The 17,963-nt window shown below is 36.9% G+C and overlaps 1 protein-coding gene across 1 annotated transcript; it reads left to right on the forward strand.

Annotated features, from left to right (window-relative positions):
- The first annotated feature begins 11,039 nt into the window (after nt 1-11,039).
- On the forward strand, nt 11,040-11,969 carry LOC131809284 (olfactory receptor 4P4-like). Its single transcript, XM_059136253.1, has one exon. The coding sequence runs from the start codon at nt 11,040-11,042 to the stop codon at nt 11,967-11,969; it is 930 nt and encodes a 309-aa protein (XP_058992236.1).
- The last annotated feature ends 5,994 nt before the right edge of the window (nt 11,970-17,963 follow it).

Raw genomic sequence — 17,963 nt, forward strand, 5'->3', positions numbered from 1 at the left:
CTTGTCCTACTCAATAAATGCTAAAAACTTCAGGCAGGAGCAAAAATGAACTTGAAATCAGAGAGCTCTGATCATTCAGATCATTGAAACCAAACCTTCACTTAATGAATGTCGGAGATGATAAGCTGAGGAATTATGGGTAAGGAGACAATTTTACTAGTGGAACTGGGATTGGGTAGGAACATAAGTATATTAAAAATATTCTAGGCTAAAGGAATGATGGTGGCCATGTCACATACAGTAAGCATTTGTGAAGCTGTGAGGCTGCTTATGAACTTTAATATTTATTTGCATATGAAATTTATAGATTTGACAACATTTGGTTATTCTGTAGAGATGGAGATTAAAAGTGGTTTTCAGAAATTAAAAAAAAGATTTTTTTTTGTTATTGAACTTTATTTTCTGTAGGATATTCATCTAAGTCTTATGTGAAATAAATTATGTGATAAAAAAAAATCCATCACATAAATTATGTGATGATAATTTGGTTCTAAACCAAAGTAAAAGCAAAGAAAAAGGTGTGTTCATATTTGCTCTGTGGGAACTGCTGCACCCCCTCCGACCCCATCTCCCTTAACGTGTCATAGATAGAGACAAAGGGAGAGGGTGAAATTTTCATTTCTGTTGTCATGTTTATTGCATCACAGATACTCACAATGTGGAAAGACAAGATGAGAAAAGTAGTAGAGCATATCCCATTCCCGTAGAGCTGGGTTAGTTGAGTGACCTCAAAACTGTGCGTTTGGGAGAAAAAGCACATATCAGCTTGCCTTGTCACATAGACCTGAGAAATACATTCCATTTCCAATAGGGCCAACTGAACTTTTTCAAGATAGAAATTTTACTTCAATATAATTCTTGTATATATATATATATATATATATACTTTTTTCATCTTAAAGTGAGAAAGGAAATAATAAATGAAAACACAGTTTTCTGTGATAATAAAGATATACTACCACCATTTTGTATTGGCTTGACTCTTGTTCATATCAGCAAACAACTAGTATCTTATATTCTTCATTTACAACACAAAACTGATAAGTAAAGTTATTAATGTCACTTAAATATGAAATGATAAATTGAAATTGCATTTGAGGAATTGATTAGTGGCTAGGACTCATGGGATAGCTATTACTTAAGACATTAATCATCTACAACAGAAGTCCTATGACTATTTCCATATTCTTTTCTCAATGGCACTGTCTTCATGGTGCTCTCTTCTTGACCATCTTCTAGAAGAAAGGAACTCACAGAGAGAGTTTTTTATTTAGAGAAATTTAATTTATAATAAATTCTTCCAAACTGCTAAAGTTGATGTTTAACTACACAAGATAGGCAGCTAGCAAATGCATGTTTAATTACCTTTGGAGTTGCCCGGATTCTATCCAAACTTAACGTATACAAAATGCATTTTGTGAATAAACACAGCTAAACTTTTTACAATACATCACAGCAGCCTTTATCAAGAGCATAGTCTTCTTTCAACAACTTTCTTCCTGCTGTGCTTTATGACTGAATATTAACTCATTCATCATTTTTAAGTCATAGCCCATTTATGGTACATTGACCTCTTAAGTGTTACCATAACTATTAAGACTTTTGTAATGACACCTCTACGTTAGAGGACAGTGGTGTATGGGAGCAAATTCTCTTCCTTGGTGAGGAAGTAAAGCTAGAAAGATTCAGGGGTAGGGGCTTCAGAGCAGAGCCTGGAGATGACGGCATGGTTTGGAGGTGACTAGGAACTCAATGGACATCCATGGAAGTTCTGGGCTGAGAATAGGAATAATGGTGAACACATGACCTCATCTGGGGAAGGTTTCTTTGATTAAAGTATTAGAATGCCTTAAATCAGGTTTCAGTGGGGCGACCTAGGTCAAAGGGTAGAAACCTCCAGTTAGGAGAAGAATCAGTTCTGAGGACCTAACCACAATATGGTGATAACAGTTAATAATACAGTTTTGTCTACTTCAAAGCTGCTGAGAGTGGAGCATTCTTGCCACACACACACAGTAGTGAACTATAGAAAGGGACAGTAATAATGTATTCATAATAATTCCACAATGTATATGCATATAAAATCATCACACTGTCCACCTCAGATATACACAATATATTTGTCAATGAGTCCTCAATAAGGTTTAAAAAACAAACAAACAAAAAAACCCAATCTCCTTAGGAGAGTGGGAATAGACTGGACCAAAAGGAAACATCTAGACTTGCTTTCAAGTTAATTCTCTGAAGGCAAATCCATCTTCACACTCTACCCTGGGTTGCCTCAGTGCCTTGAATATGGTTTTAGGGTTGTTTCATTATGTATTCTTCTCATATTTAACTTGTGAAATAGAATACACTTAGACAGAGAGAGATGAAGGCTGGGGTTGGGATAGAGAACTGGACAGGAAATACCCCTGTAACTTCCGTATGAATCAAAAGTAGAACATGGCCATCATTTCCACAGTCTACCAACCTGTGCTCACCGCTCCCCTTCCCAGAACTAAATATTCTCTTGACATTGATTTGCAATCTCCTTCTTGCCTAGTGACCTTAGTCAGTCAAGTATTTATCTTAGCTATTACAGAGTTTTCTTGTGGGTCAAATAAGAACACAGTGAGTCTTTGTGAAGATTAAACAGGAGCACTTAGTGTAGGACACCCTGAAAACCCTCATTTAAAGATTTTCAAATGCAAATTTTGTTCATGTGCAAATTTTCATTTTCAAATAACTTTTAAAAAATGTTCTAAATCAGAGACACTTGAGTGGTTTAGTTCCTTAAGCATCCAACTCTTGATTTCTACTCAGCTCCTGATCTCATGGTCCTGGGATCAAGCCCTGGGTCAGTGGGGAGCCTGCTTGAGGTTTCTCTCCCTCTTCCTCTGCCCCTACCCCTGCCCCTGCTCTTTTTCATTCCGTTTTTAAAAATCTTTATTTTTCTCTAAGCTAAAAATAATACAAAATAATCCTAAGCTTTATTAGTTTATAATTTTCCCAGAAATTTACCTACATACTTGGAAGTCTTCTATAACTCATTGCCATTCTTTTAGAGACTATAATAAATATGGTTTTTAAGGAGAGGTGAAGATCATTATCTACCATGAGGGCCAAGGCTGTCTAAACTTCTGTCAGTTTATAGAGATCAAAGAAAGGATTAGGCCCTCAAGTTTGTTTCCAAGACAGAATTCCTTAAGTGCAGGAGAATATGGTCCCTGGGGCCCCGGAGCAAGTTCTAAAGACAAATTCCTAAATGGCATGCAACATTAATTGTGGCTTGCACACTGTTTATAATCCGGATCCAATCCTAGCTGCACTTTGTCAACTTAGATCTAAAGGAAATCAACCTGGTTAACTTCTGTTTGGGAAGGTAAATCCAAACTTCTTAGAAAGAATAGTGCTCTAGGATAAGGGAAACGTAATTTATAATGTACTCTCTATAAAGTATTAATTAATCATGTGAGCTTGGGCATCTCTAGGGCTAATTTTAATGATGAAAATATAGATTGTGATTTGATCCCTTTGGATATAAAATCATTCCATTAGACTTCCAACTGTCGCTCTGAATATATGACTCACTGTGAGAATGTTGGTTGAGTGATGTCAGTTGTCTCTAAAATAATACCAGCTTTCTTTCTGTGAATGGCTGATGAGTTGCACTGAGTTAAATGTGAATTCAAGAAGCTGAAATGAAATGCTCTGGACAGTAGGTGAATGACCAGAATTTCAGTGAAGAAAGAGGGGACACCAGAAGCAAGAAGTAGGAATGGATCCACAAAAAGTGAAAGAACATGAGGTGAATTATTTCTCTTCCCTTCCCATTATCTGACTGTGTGAGATCTGCTAAGTATATTTTTGCCTCCACTGTACAGCTAGCTGACTGACTTTCAGTTAAAGTTGAATACGGGCATCTTCTCTGAATTTTATAGACTAGCTTGTTTTGAGGTTGAGGCAGTGATAAATTCAAAGTGCTGCCCATTGAAATTGATATACGACATTCTAAGATACAGGCAGACAGCAACGGGGAGTGATGTTTCGGTGGACAACAAATTTCAAATTACAAAAACAAAAACAAAACAAAACAAAAAAACATTTTTAGAACTTGTGGGGGTGGAGCTGAAAAAGAATTGATTAAGAAAATGCGATTCACAGGTTGCTAGAAAAGTGATAAAGCCCAAATTGAAAAGACAAATATACTCCCTGCACTAACCCTATCACGGTTATTGATAACTCCTTCCTCAAAACAAACAAACTCCAAGAATTCAAGAATTAAGTGAACCTATGACCCTATGCAGGTCACCAAAAAAATCAAATGAAAATATCTCAAAACTTGAGTCTCGTTTTATCTTATCTCTGTTCATTTTGTTGCCTGCCCTTGTTTCTGGGAATAAGCCTTAGGACAATAATTTCAATTATGGAGTATTTTATTTATAGACCATTTGAAATCATTGAAGCTATTTATTTTAATTATTTACAAACATTTGCTGAGTATTGGTTAAATAAATTGTAGCCTGTATTTGACAAGATATAGGACAAAGATAAAATAATTAGAAATATTTATCAAATCCATACAATGTACTGGGTGACTTTCACATTTTATCTCACAGAAGTCTCAGGAGGTAGATGTACCCACCAGTGATGTACTTATCTATTGCCAGTACGAAGATCTGAGATAAAAACAATAAATGCCAAAGATCGTACAGATCAGGGATACCCAGCAAGAATTGAAAGCTTAATTTGTGCAAATACCTTTTAGTATTTCAAGACAGAATATAAGACTGTCTCTCTATTCTTTGGAAACTTAGGATCACAAAACTTAACACTATATTGGGTTTAGTTTGGCATAAATTAAAAATGAAAATATTGGGGTCAGTGAGGCACTCGTTTAAGTCCTTAGAGTATCTCATATCTATTGAGTATTCACTATGTATCAGTAACTATGCTAAGTACATAATGTTTTGCTAAGTATGTTACTAAGTGAGACATGTTGTTTCAGATGGTCAGACTCTACTAATTATGTCTGTGGTCGGGCTAATTACTTAATTTCTCTATGATTCAGTTTCATTTTTTAAATGAGCTTATTAGAAATAATTACTTCTCAAAATTATTGGGAGAATTTAAAAAGTTTATGTTATGCATGTGGAATGCTCAAATTGCAAGCTTTTATACAAATTATTAAACCTACTGACAGTGTAGTAAAGTAATGAAATGAGATCATATGCTCATTCATAACAAACCCAGAATTTATTATATTCATTATGATCAAGGTATTTCAAAACTTTGACAATAGCAGAGAGCCCAAAGTTTAAGCAAAGTCTTAACTGAAAGATATAAATCATCAAGACTAGATTTGTCCTTTTTAAGAAGGGGCCTCTAGAACAAGTGAACACAAGTTCCTACAGTGAAAGATATAAATCATCAAGACTAGATTTGTCCTTTTTAAGAAGGGGCCTCTAGAACAAGTGAACACAAGTTCCTACAGTGAGGGAAGAACTACAGCAGGGAGTAAATGATGACCTCTTTCTTCTAACCACTGCTCTTACAGAAGGACTATTTGTGGCTGGAGTAGCATATCCAAGGACGTGACAAGATTTAGTGCATTTTCTTCCCGAAGAGTAAGTTGCATTCTCTAAAATAGTAGAGATTTTTTAAAAAATATTATTTATTTATTTATTTATTTGACAGACAGACATCACAAGTAGGCAGAGAGGCAGGCAGAAGTAGAGGAGAAAGCAGGCTCCCTGCTGAGCAGAGAGCCCAATGTGGGCCTCCATCCCAGAACTCTTGGATCATGACCTGAGCCAAAGGCAAAGGCTTTAACCCACTGAGCCACCCAGGCGCCCAATAGAGATTTTTTAATTCTCTATTCTCACTCTTTGTAATTGGGCTACATATGCAGGAGAGAGGAACAGATTGGGATTGCAGTTTTGTTTGAATATTTTCTGCATTTTATAGACTAAGATAGTTTGTTGTAATTTATTGTCTCATTTTGTCATCTGCATATCAATATTAGAATGGCTGAAATAGTTTAAGGATCACGATTTTGGAGGTTATCTGGTTTTGAATGAAATAATTAGGTAATTGGAGGAAAGACATCTTTAACATTAAATTTCTTCTGTTCCAGGTATGGACTCAGGCTCTAGATCCAGAAAACTCTGATTTCAAATTCTGTTTTGCTAAATACTAGTTAGGTGATCTATATGTATTTTATCAGGAAATCGTCAACTAATTGTTATCTCCATAAGGTATTACCACTCTTGTACATGCATCACACTGATCTTAATACCATATTCATTAGGATAGTAATTTTTTCAAAGTTCTCATGCATCTATCTCTAAATTTGAAATTCATAACTCTCTGATTTATTTAGGGAACAAATAATTTGCTTATGTTTTAGACAAACAAAAGTGTTGAGGGAAATGAAGTTTGGACTTCACATTGAAAATTGATGACTGAGTTGACAATAGAAATCAGAGGTCCTCTTGCACTCTAAAATTGAGAAGCCAGAGTGGCACCTGGTGGTTCAGACTTCTAAGCATCAACTCCTTGGTTTTGGCTTTAAGTCATGATCTCAGCTTCTGAGATCAGGCTCTGGGCTCAGTGGAAAGTCAGATTGAGGATTCACTCCCTCTCTCTTTGCCCCTCCCCGTTCCTGTGCTCTTTCCTAAACAAACAAACAAATAAATAAATAAATCTTTAATGAACTAATATTGAGAAGCTAGAAATATATGTGGTAGTTCCCACTTGATGAATCACATGATATTGTGGAATAGTGAAATGAAAAAAAAAAAAAAAAAGAAAAAGAGGCAAATGAAGCATTATCTGTGCACTCAAGTTTGGAGAAAATAAATTGAACCACATATTTAGCATTACAGTTTTGTTATAAGGTTATACCACATTTCATCAGTTGAAAATTTAATTTTGTATCAAATTAAGACAGAATGATGGACTTTACCTACATATTCTAACAATTAATTTGCATTGAGGATTAATTTCAGGTATGTAGTAGAATTTTCTTGGTTAATTTTGGGGAAGGGGAAAAACAAAAACAATTCAGGTGATTGTGTATTTCTACGCACATGATTGAGATAATGGTTTTATTTATGTCGATCCAAAGGAACAAGCAATTACTTTAAAAAATGACCATGCAAGTATTTCAAATATTATTTTTAAAATAATGTGTTTATTTAGAGGTAAGAAGAAATTTTCATGGTATCATTGGAGGCATGAAAACTAACTTTACAATGATTCTTGCTAAGCTAATTTTAAATCCTAAAATTGTACCAAAGAAATAAATTCATTTGTTTCAAGGCTGCATTACAAAGGAATTTTATATTTGGTGGGTGATACAGTTGACTTTACTTCTAAAAGAGGGTGATAAGGGGAGAATTTAAAAATTAATTGATGAGAAACTGTAGCAACAATATCAGGGCAGAAGATATATCAAAACTTCTAAAGAAAGATGGTAAATATAAATGATGCCTTTTAAGGTCAAAACTTACAGAAAAACAATTGTATCATGGGTTACCAATTCAATGTTATTTTTTCATTAGCACTGAGACTTTAACTAAGTTAGCAGAAGCTATAATCAACTGCAACTAAATTGCCTGTCTCTTCACGTATCAAGTCCTGTAGGTTTAATATAATTGGTGAATGATGAAGAGACTGAAGCTATTTTCATTCATTCTATGTATTTTCTATATACTGTTTATTTATTTTTTTATTTTTTAAGATTTTCTTTAAGTAATCTCTATGCCCTACATAGGGCTCAAACTCACAACATCACGATTAAGAGTTTCACGTTCCATTAAGCCAGCCAAGTGTCCTGTATTTTCTACATACTTTTAATTAAAATCAATTCTATTTAGAACAAGGAGATTAGGTTAGTACAGATCTCAAAGTTATCTTCCTGGTCAAAATAATTTTATGGCATTGAAATTTCATTTTCTGAGGTGCCTGGGTGGCTTGGTGGGCTAAAGCCTCTGCCTTCAGCTCATGTCATGATCCCAAGGTCCTGGGATTGAACCCTGCATTGGGCTCTCTGCTCAGCAGGGAGCCTGCTTCCTCCTCTGCCTACTTCTGATCTCTCTCTGTCAAATAAATAAATAAAATCTTTTAAAAAATTTAAAATAAATAAAATTTCATTTTCTACAGGGAGCCATATTTACTTCACTTCATTATTGACAGCTTTACTGATTAGGTAACACTAGCACTTATACTCTTATGGTTAATAAAGCAAGGGTCATTTCTTGATTTTTTTTTTTTATTATTTTACAAATGAGATCATTTAAATTTTTTAAAATTTGGTATCCAAAGTCACACATAGGTATAATTAGTAATGGAAGCTTGGTCCCAACTGTTTCTCTTCATATAAACATTTTCCTACACATTTTTTCTTTGAATTATGCAGTGTCAAGATTCTGTAAGGGTCTGGCAAAAGACATGATTTGGATAAATATCAAAAAGAACTCTGTACTATAATTCAGACCGATGGGAAGAAATTGACTTTTGAATTATGGTACAGTGAGTCAGGAGAAAAACCATAAAGGTAAACTGCCTTCCATTCTTCTTATTAGTTTTATTATATATATATATTTTCTTAATTTCAGTGTACCATAATTTATTGTTTATGCACAACACCCAGTGCTCCATGCAATACATGCCCTCCATAATACCCACCATCAGGCTCACCAAACCTCCCACCCCCCGCTCCTTCAAAACCCTCAGATTGTTTTTCAGAGTCTTTAGTCTCTCATGGTTCATCTCCCCTTCCAATTTCTCTCAACCCTCTTCTCCACTCCATCTCCCCATGTCCTCCATGCTATTTGTTATGCTCCACAAATAAGTGAAACCATATGATAATTGACTCTCTCTGCTTGACTTATTTCACTCAGCATAATCTCTTCCAGTCCCATCCATGTTGCTACAAAAGTTGGGTATTCATCCTTTCTGATTGAGGCATAATACTCCATAGTGTATATGGACCACATGTTCCTTATCCATTCATTCATCGAAGGGCATCTGGTTCTTTCCACAGTTTTGCAACTGTGGCCATTGTTGCTATGAACATTGGGGTACAGATGGCCCTTCTTCTCACTACATCTGTATCTTTGGGGTAAATATCCAGTAGTGCAATTGCAGGGTCATATTGAAGCTCTATTTGTAATTTCTTGAGGAATTTCCACATTGTTTTCCAAAGTGGCTGCACCAACCTGCATTCCCACCAACAGCGTAAGAGGGTTCCCCTTTCTCCACATCCTTTCCAAAACATATTGTTTACTGTATTGTTAATTTTGGCCATTCTAACTGGCTTAAGGTGGTATCTCAATGTGGTTTTGATTTTAAACTCCCTGATGGCTAGTGATGATGAACACTTTTTCATGTGTTTGATAGACATTTGTATGTCTTCATTGGAGAAGTGTCTGTTCAGGTCTTCTGCCCATTTTTTGACATGATTATCTGTTTTGTGTGTGTTGAGTTTGAAAAGTTCTTTCTAGATCCTGGATATCAGCCTTTTGTCTGTACTGTTATTTGCAAATATCTTCTTCCATTCAGTGGTCTGCCTCTTTGTTTTGACTGTTTCCTGTGCTATACAGAAGCTTTTGATCTTGATGAAATCCAAAAAGTTCACTTTTGCTTTTGTTTCCTTTGCCTTTGGAGATATATCTTGAAAGAAGTTGCTGTGGCTGATATTGAAGAGGTTACTGCCTAGGTTCTCCTCTATGATTCTGATGGATTCCTGCCTCATGCTGAAGTCTTTTATTAATTTCAAGTTTATCTTTGTGTATGGTGAAAGCGAATGGTCGAGTTTCATTCTTCTACATATAGCTGTCCAATTTTCCCAGCACCATTTATTGAAGAGACTTTTTCCACTGCATATTCCTTCCTGCTTTGTCGAAGATTATTTGACCATAGAGTTGAGGGTCCATATATGGGCTCTCTACTCTGTTCCACTGGTCTATGTGTCTGTTTTTATGCCAGTACCATGCTGTCTTGGTGATCACAGCTTTTTAGTAATGCTTGAAATCATGCAATGGGATACCCCCAGTTTTGTTTTTCTATTTCAACATTTCCTTAGCGATTCTGGGTCTCTTCTGATTTCATATAAATTTTAGAATTTTTTTTAAATGAGCATTTTATTTATTTGACAGAGAGCAAGATAACAAGTAGGCAGAGAGGCAGCAGAGGGCGAGGAAGAAGAAGGCTCCTCGCTGAGCAGAGAGCTCATCAGGAAACTAGATCCCAGGACTCTGAGACCATGACCTGAACCTAAGGCAGAGGATTTAACCCACCGAGCCACCCGGGTGCCCATCTTAGTTTTAACCATCTCTTTATTCTGTGGTTCATTTAAGTATATGATTTGTATTGATATCCTATATAAAAATAAACATTCAATTCAAAAGGTCAGGATCTTACTTTCCTAAATCACTACATAAAGATAAATAAGCAATCAAAAAATTATTCAAACCAACTCAGAGGCCTCCTGCAGAGATTTTTTATCTTCCACTTTGTAAATATATTTCTATCATATAAATCTCTAGTTCATTTTCTACCTCACCCTGAAACTATTTTGGGGAAGCACATAGTCCACTAGTGACCACTGCCAAGCTTTACGTTTGCTTCTGTATCATTTAACAGCAACTTTAATGACTTATACTTGCCTCTTTTTAACAAATGTGTGTTTGTAAGCACCCAGAAATATGTTCTTTCTGAGGACTTTGTTGTATATCCTTTAGAAATGAGAAACATTTGTCAACTAATAATATTTTTTTATTTATTTAATTTACTGATTGAATTCATTCATAAAGCATGTCAAGATTGAACATAATGTTCTAAAAAACTGACTTATGAGAAATCATCACAAAACTAATCTGAAAAAATTATTAAATATCAGATTTTATTTTCTAAAATGCTGCTGTCATATCCATTAATTAGAGCTTCATGATGTCAGGGTCATCATCTATATTCTCCATGCACATGTCCGGCACTAACTTGTGCATTATGTCTTTTCAGGAGACTGTTAAGCGTTTTTACCGCACTGGATCATGGAAACTAAGAATAACGTCACTGTGTTTATTCTCTTGGGACTCTCTCAAAACAAGAACATTGAAATCCTCTGCTTTGTATTGTTTTTATTTTGCTACATTGCTATTTGGGTGGGAAACTTGCTCATAATAATTTCTGTCATGTGTAGTCCACTAATGAACCAACCTATGTATTTCTTCCTTAATTGCCTCTCACTCTCCGACCTTTGCTACACCTCAACAGTGACACCTAAACTAATGGCTGATTTACTGGCAGAAAGGAAGACCATTTCCTACAGTAACTGCATGACACAGCTTTTTATCCTGCACTTTCTTGGAGGTGTGGAGATCTTCATCCTCACAGGAATGGCCTATGACCGCTACGTGGCTATCTGTAAGCCCCTGCACTACACCATCATCATGAGCAGAGAGAGGTGTCACGCAATCATCACAGCCTGCTGTACTGGGGCCTTAATCCACTCTGCCAGTCAGTTCCTCCTCACCATCTTCCTACCCTTCTGTGGCCCCAATGAGATCGATCACTACTTCTGCGACGTGTATCCTTTACTGAAGCTGGCCTGCACAGACACATACAGAATTGGTCTCTTGGTCGTTCTTAATTCAGGACTGATTGCTCTGATGACTTTTGTGATTTTGATGGTGTCCTATTTTCTGATATTATACACCCTTAGGGCTTATCCTGCAGAGAGCCGCTCCAAAGCTCTTTCCACTTGCAGTTCCCATGTCACAGTTGTGGTTCTGTTCTTTGTGCCTGTTCTCTTCATTTACATTCGGCCCGCCACAACTTTCCCAGAAGACAAAGTGTTTGCTCTTTTCTACACCATCATTGCCCCCATGTTCAATCCTCTGATCTACACACTGAGAAACATGGAGATGAAGAATGCCATGAAGAAAATGTGGTATCATCATTTGTTTTGGGAGGAGAAGTAACTTGTATTAAGAGCATTCTAGAATTTCATTTTAGGGTTCTATCTTGAATTGTTTTGAGAAGGGAAGTAACTTGTATTAAGAGCATTCTAAAATTTCATTTTAGGGTTCTATCTAGAATTAAGAAGAAATGACATCATGACTGCAAAAGCCAACCACAGGTTGGAGATCAGAATCTTTAGCATTTCCTCAGAACTCTCCTGACTGGATAAATTTATTATTTTTAAAGGTGTTTTTTCTTCTTTTTTATTGAATTATTATTGACATACAACATCCTGTCCACTTCAGGTATACATCACAGTAATTCAATATTTTATACACTTTGAAATTATCTTCACAATAAGTCTAATTATCATCTATTATAATATTATTATAATATTATAATATTATTGATGATTGGACAATTTTCACTTATTTTTTCATTTCATTTTGTTTCTAATCTCCTCAAATACTAGTTTCAATTAATACTCAATTTGATACTTTATGCTGAACATGTAATGAAGTCTTCTTTCTCCTCCTCTTGACTTCTATTATCACTACAGTTTGCACTCCAATTGATAGAAATGATAGGAAACTGTATGATTAGAAATACCCAACTTTTGTAGCAACATGGACAGCACTGGAAGAGATTATGCTGAGTGAAATAAGTTAAGCAGAGAGAGTCAATTATCATATGGTTTCACTTATTTGTGGAGCATAACAAATAACATGGTGGACATGGGGAGATGGAGAGGAGAAGGAAGTTGAGGGAAATTGGAAGGGGAGGTGAACCATGAGAGGTTATGGACTCTGAAAAACAACCTGAGGGTTTGGAAGGGGCTGGGGGTGGGAGGTTGGGTGAGCCAGGTGGTGGGTATTAGAGAGGGCACCTACTGCATGGAGCACTGGGTGTGGTGCAAAAACAATGAATACTGTTATGCTGAAAAGAAATTAAAAAAAAAAAAAAAAGAATTATAGGTAGATTTTATTTCCAGCATCTCAGAGGAGAGCAAATAAAGTAGGTTTTTGAGCTGAGAATAATAGGTACATGAGCTATTCAGTATTCATAAACACTCTTCTATATGATATTTGAGCCTAGTCTCACTGTTTCCCTTCCAGAAAAGAAGGATAATATCCTCAACATTTGAACAAAGTTAATTTTATCTTAGTTTCTCTTCTGCTTCAGGATATAATCATTCCTGAAAAATATATACAATTAAGAACAGGCTATAAAATTACTCAATATACTTTTACATTTCTATAAGGGTCCTTATTTCTATAACTGGTCATGAGACTTTAGGTAATGTTTATACATTACTTTCTTGCACTGCCTACTCACTCTTCCCTTTGATTTAAGGTTTTAACCTTCACTATTGAGGTTCATTATCTACTAATGTGTACCAAATCTTCATTCATGACATTCTGAATCTTTAATGGTTCTGCTGGGTTTCTCTCTCTCTCTCTCTTTTTTTTTTTTTTTTTTTTTTTTTAATTAACACTTACTATTGGTTATAGAAATTTTAAGATATGGGCTGGGTTCCAAATAGTGATCATTCATGTCCATTGTGTCAAACAAACAGATATCACCTCATCATCAATACCAATTCCTCCAGCTCTTTTTATCTTTTGGTTTAGTAAAGGCATGAAGACACCAAACGGTGTCCAGATGACAACTGGAAATACATTTCCAGTTCAATAAAATAATTGTTGTCGCTCCTCATGAAACCATAACATCTATAACTAAAACCTAAAAGCCAGATGAACTCAAAACTGTTGGTACAGGAAGCAGAACCATAAAGGACTTTAGTATAATTATAAAGGAGGTACTTGCATATACATCCTTCAATTCCATAGGATCTATAACTCTTTATGATGGCTATGGGAGAAATATACTCATCTGTTGGTCAACACATCCTTGAAAATATAACTCAAGCTTTTCAGGGTGCTATTTCTCGATTGGTGGTCTGTTCAGTAAGCCATTTCTTCATTGTATCTAATCAGTTACCTAAGATAAATGCGGTATGAATGAGTTCACTAAGGCTACCATAAAATAATACCATACATAGGGTGGCTTAAACAACAAAAAATATATTTTCTGTCACTTCTGGGGTCTGAAAGACCATGGTCAAAGAACTGACAGGTTTAGTTTCTTCAAAGGTCTGTCTCCTTGGCTTAACCGAAGGCTGCCTTCTCCATATGTCCTCACATGGTCTTCTTTGTGAACACAAATTCCTGATGTTTTTTCTGTGTGTCCAAATTTTCTCCTAAAAGGATGCCTACCCCAATGGATTAGGGCCTACTCTAAAGGCCTCGTTTTAACTTAATTGCCCCTTTAATGGCCCTAACTCTAAATAGTCACCTTCTGAGTCACTTGGATCTAGATATTCAATATATAAATTTTCAGGAACTCAGTTCAGCCTAGAACAGAGTATGTGGTAGGATCAATGAATATTAGTGTGTATGTCCACTACCAAGCTTCTTGACTGGAAGAAATATATTACTGGATCAGAATCAACCCTAAGTGAAATGGTGTGATGGTGAATAAGGCATTCCATAAGTCAATGCTTTGTGCTGCTGTTACAAGTATTATAAGCAGGAAAGACAAATCTATATCCAGAAAAGTGTCTATTTCTGTGAAGACAATTTGGTTTCCTCCATGATGAAAGGTTTCCAGTGTAATCAACTTGCTACCATAGGAGTGAGTGGACTCCCTGAGGAGTGTATATGTTGAGGTTCAATGTTGGAGTGACAGAAAGTGACCAATCATGGCCACAGCAATATGGTCCATATGGAGGGACCATATGCAGAAGCCAGATATAGAATTTTATGGAAAACAGTTCATCTGATGCCTGGGCCCACAACCAGTGGCAACTGCCACACATGTAAGTTAAGATGACCCCAAATAATTTCAGTTGCTAGTTAGTGGGCATTCGCAGTCCTTGTGTTTTCTCAGTTGAGACCTCAGACATCATGTGGGATAGACAAGCCATCCTCATTATGTCTAAATTTCTGATCCACAGAGCCCAAATGCACAGTAAATTAGTTGTTTTATGCACAAAATTTAGGGTTATCTCTTGTAGTCATAATAACTACAAACATTTGGTACTCAGTAGTCACAGAAGTCAGATGAAATTTTAGAGGTAAATTTCATATTGTTCAGCCCTAGCAATGGCCTTCATAGGGATTACTTCCTGAACCACCTTGACCACTTGATTTATGTTTTATTTTTTTAAAAGATTATTTATTAATTTATTTTAGAGCAGGCAGGGGAGGATTGGGAGAGAGGGCAAGCAATTTTCTTTTCTTTTCTTTTCTTTTTAAGATTATTCATTTATTTATTTGACAGACAGAGATCACAAGTAGGCAGAGAGGTAGGCAGAGAGAGAGGAAGGAAGCAGGCTCCCCACTGAGCAGAGAGCCTGATGCGGACCTCGATCCCAGGACCCTGGGATCATGACCTGAGCCAAAGGCAGATGCTTTAACCCACTGAGCCACCCAGGCGCCCGAGGGCAAGAGATTTTCAAGCAGACTTCACACAGACAGTAGATCCAAATGCTAGATTTGTCATCACAATGCTGAGATCATGACCTCAGCTGATACCAAGAGTCAGATACTTAACTTCCTGAGCCACCCAGGGGCCCCATCCATGGCTGCTTTAGCCCTAGACCAAATTAGTTAGAACTTTGGTAACTGGGAAAAGAGGATGGCTGAGATCCACAAAATATATCATCTCCTCTACCACCACTGAGAATTTCCTCCACAGTGTACAACATGTAGTGAGCATTCGTATAACTTATATTTTGTCCCTGAGTCTACCCATATAGTCACAGATTCTACCCACACTAAATCCCTAAACACAAGTAAAACCTTTAGCAACTGTCATGAATTGGAATAGATCTAGGCCTCCTGTTATCTCTGGGTCTGTCCAAAGCAGACAATCAAATGCACTGGTTATGGATTTGTTAACGAGATTTTCCTTAACCCCTATCTTTTTTAGTGCTTTCGTATTTGGGGCTTTAATGCTACAACATTCCATTTCAGTTGGTGCCAGAAAGAACTAAATATAAACAGATACAATCATATATTTCCTCTTTGGCCAACTTCCTATAAAGCAACAGGAATTGACTGAGAGGAAGGAGATAATGTCATAGGAATTTTATCAAAATTTATTGAGCCTATCAGACCTTAAGGAAATAAGCATGGTTTTGCAAGGAAATAACTCAGGTGATGTTATTATATCATCCCCAGGCCGTGAGAATCTGTTCTCTAGCAATATGGAAGAAGGGGATTCTGATTGTGCAGAGGCTTCAGGGCACTTGACTTCTCAGAATTCTCAGATTCACCCCAAACCTCATCATCTTGGATTGGTTTCATTTTTTTTTTTCTTTTTGTGGTTCTGTTGTTAAAATAACAAGACCACAGAGGCTGCATTTTCTGTTCTCTTTACAGCCCTCCCGTGCCTATGATCAAAGACATGACTTCATTTTTGTCAAGGTCTGTATTTTGGCTTCTGGAGACCAAACTACAACAAAAAAGCTCTTATCTTGATGGTCTGCCTGAAGTTGTGTAGACCAAGTAGTAGTTACTTTATCCTTTATGTTAGCCCACCGACACCACCAACAGAAGGCAGGCTACTTTACAGTCCTTATAACAGTGTCTTGCCCATGTACCATTCAAACCCCACAGTCATTGGAAATCCCAATACATCAATGTTGTTTGTGGAAAATATGTAATATTTTTCTGTGGAAAATAGGAAAAATGTTCTTTCAAATGCAAGGTCAACATTTTCATAGACAAGCATTATAAGAGTTTTCTTTTTCTTTTTTTTTTTTTTTAAAGATTTTACTTATTTATTTGACAGAGAGACATCACAAGTAGGCATAGAGGCAGGCAGAGAGAGAGAGGAGGAAGCAGACTCCCTGCTGAGCAGAGAGCCTGATGCGGGACTCGATCCCAGAATCCTAAGATCATGACCTGAGCCAAAGGCAGCGGCTTAACCCACTGAGCCACCCAGGTGCCCCGAGAGTTTTCTCTCAAATTACTAACTTATATGTTTTTCCACTTAACATTTTTTTTCCCCTACAGAGAGGAATAACAAGCTCTATGGTTTTCAATGTTATTTAGACTATGGTTGCCCTCATAACAACCAAATTCCTCACTTCTCTCCCAAATGAGCCCGTATCTGGTCCTGATCATAACCGACGCATCATTTTCAGACATTCTCTGTCTGCCTCAAGTCTTTCTTCATATTGTTCACTCAGATCAGAAAGTCTCTCAGTTGTATCTTTCATAATCTACAGTTGACCCTTGAACAATGTGGGGATTAGGGGCATGTATAACTTTTGAGCCCTGCCCCAAACTTAACTACTAAGCATCTACTTTAGACTGGAAGCCTTACCAATAACATGAACAGCTGATTAACACATTTGTATGTTGTACATGACATTGAAAGACCCGCGGATCCCCTTACCCAAGAATTCAACACTGCCACAGGATGCAAACAGCAAGAGGTTCTTTATTGTAGCACAGGCACCTGCGGGTGGTCAGCAGCTCCTGCTAGCTGAGCACACCTGGCTGAGGTGGTGCAGGTTTTTTATAGACAGATACAAACAAGTCCCAGATGGGACGGGGCCGATTGGCTGACAATTTGAACATTTGAAAAAAGGCATACTTGGTGTTAACGGATTGGCTTTGGAAGACCCCCTCGCGCGAAGAGAAAGGCGGGAAGGGGAAACAAAGAAGGGAAGTTTGACCTTATTACTCAGCAGAAAGACATCCTGTCTACGTGACTATGCAGCCCCCTGTCTACGTGACCTACGTGACCATGCAGCCCCCTTGCCTGCGTGACCTTGCCTTGGCTATTAGAAGGTGTCTTGTTCAAACAGGAGACAAGTGTCATGCCCTAAAAGCCAAGTGGTTACAGAAAGGCAAAAGAGCAGTTACATTGAATTCAACCCTGGGGGAAGGATCTTTTCATTGCAAGGGGAGGAGGGGTACTCTTACACAACAAAAGAGCAG

This window comes from Mustela lutreola, chromosome 1 (assembly GCF_030435805.1).
Source record: "Mustela lutreola isolate mMusLut2 chromosome 1, mMusLut2.pri, whole genome shotgun sequence".
NCBI lineage: Eukaryota > Metazoa > Chordata > Mammalia > Carnivora > Mustelidae > Mustela > Mustela lutreola.

Bases quoted from the DNA above. Each gene is read 5' to 3' on its own strand.
- LOC131809284 (XM_059136253.1), top strand. From the start codon at position 11,040: ATGGAAACTAAGAATAACGTCACTGTGTTTATTCTCTTGGGACTCTCT.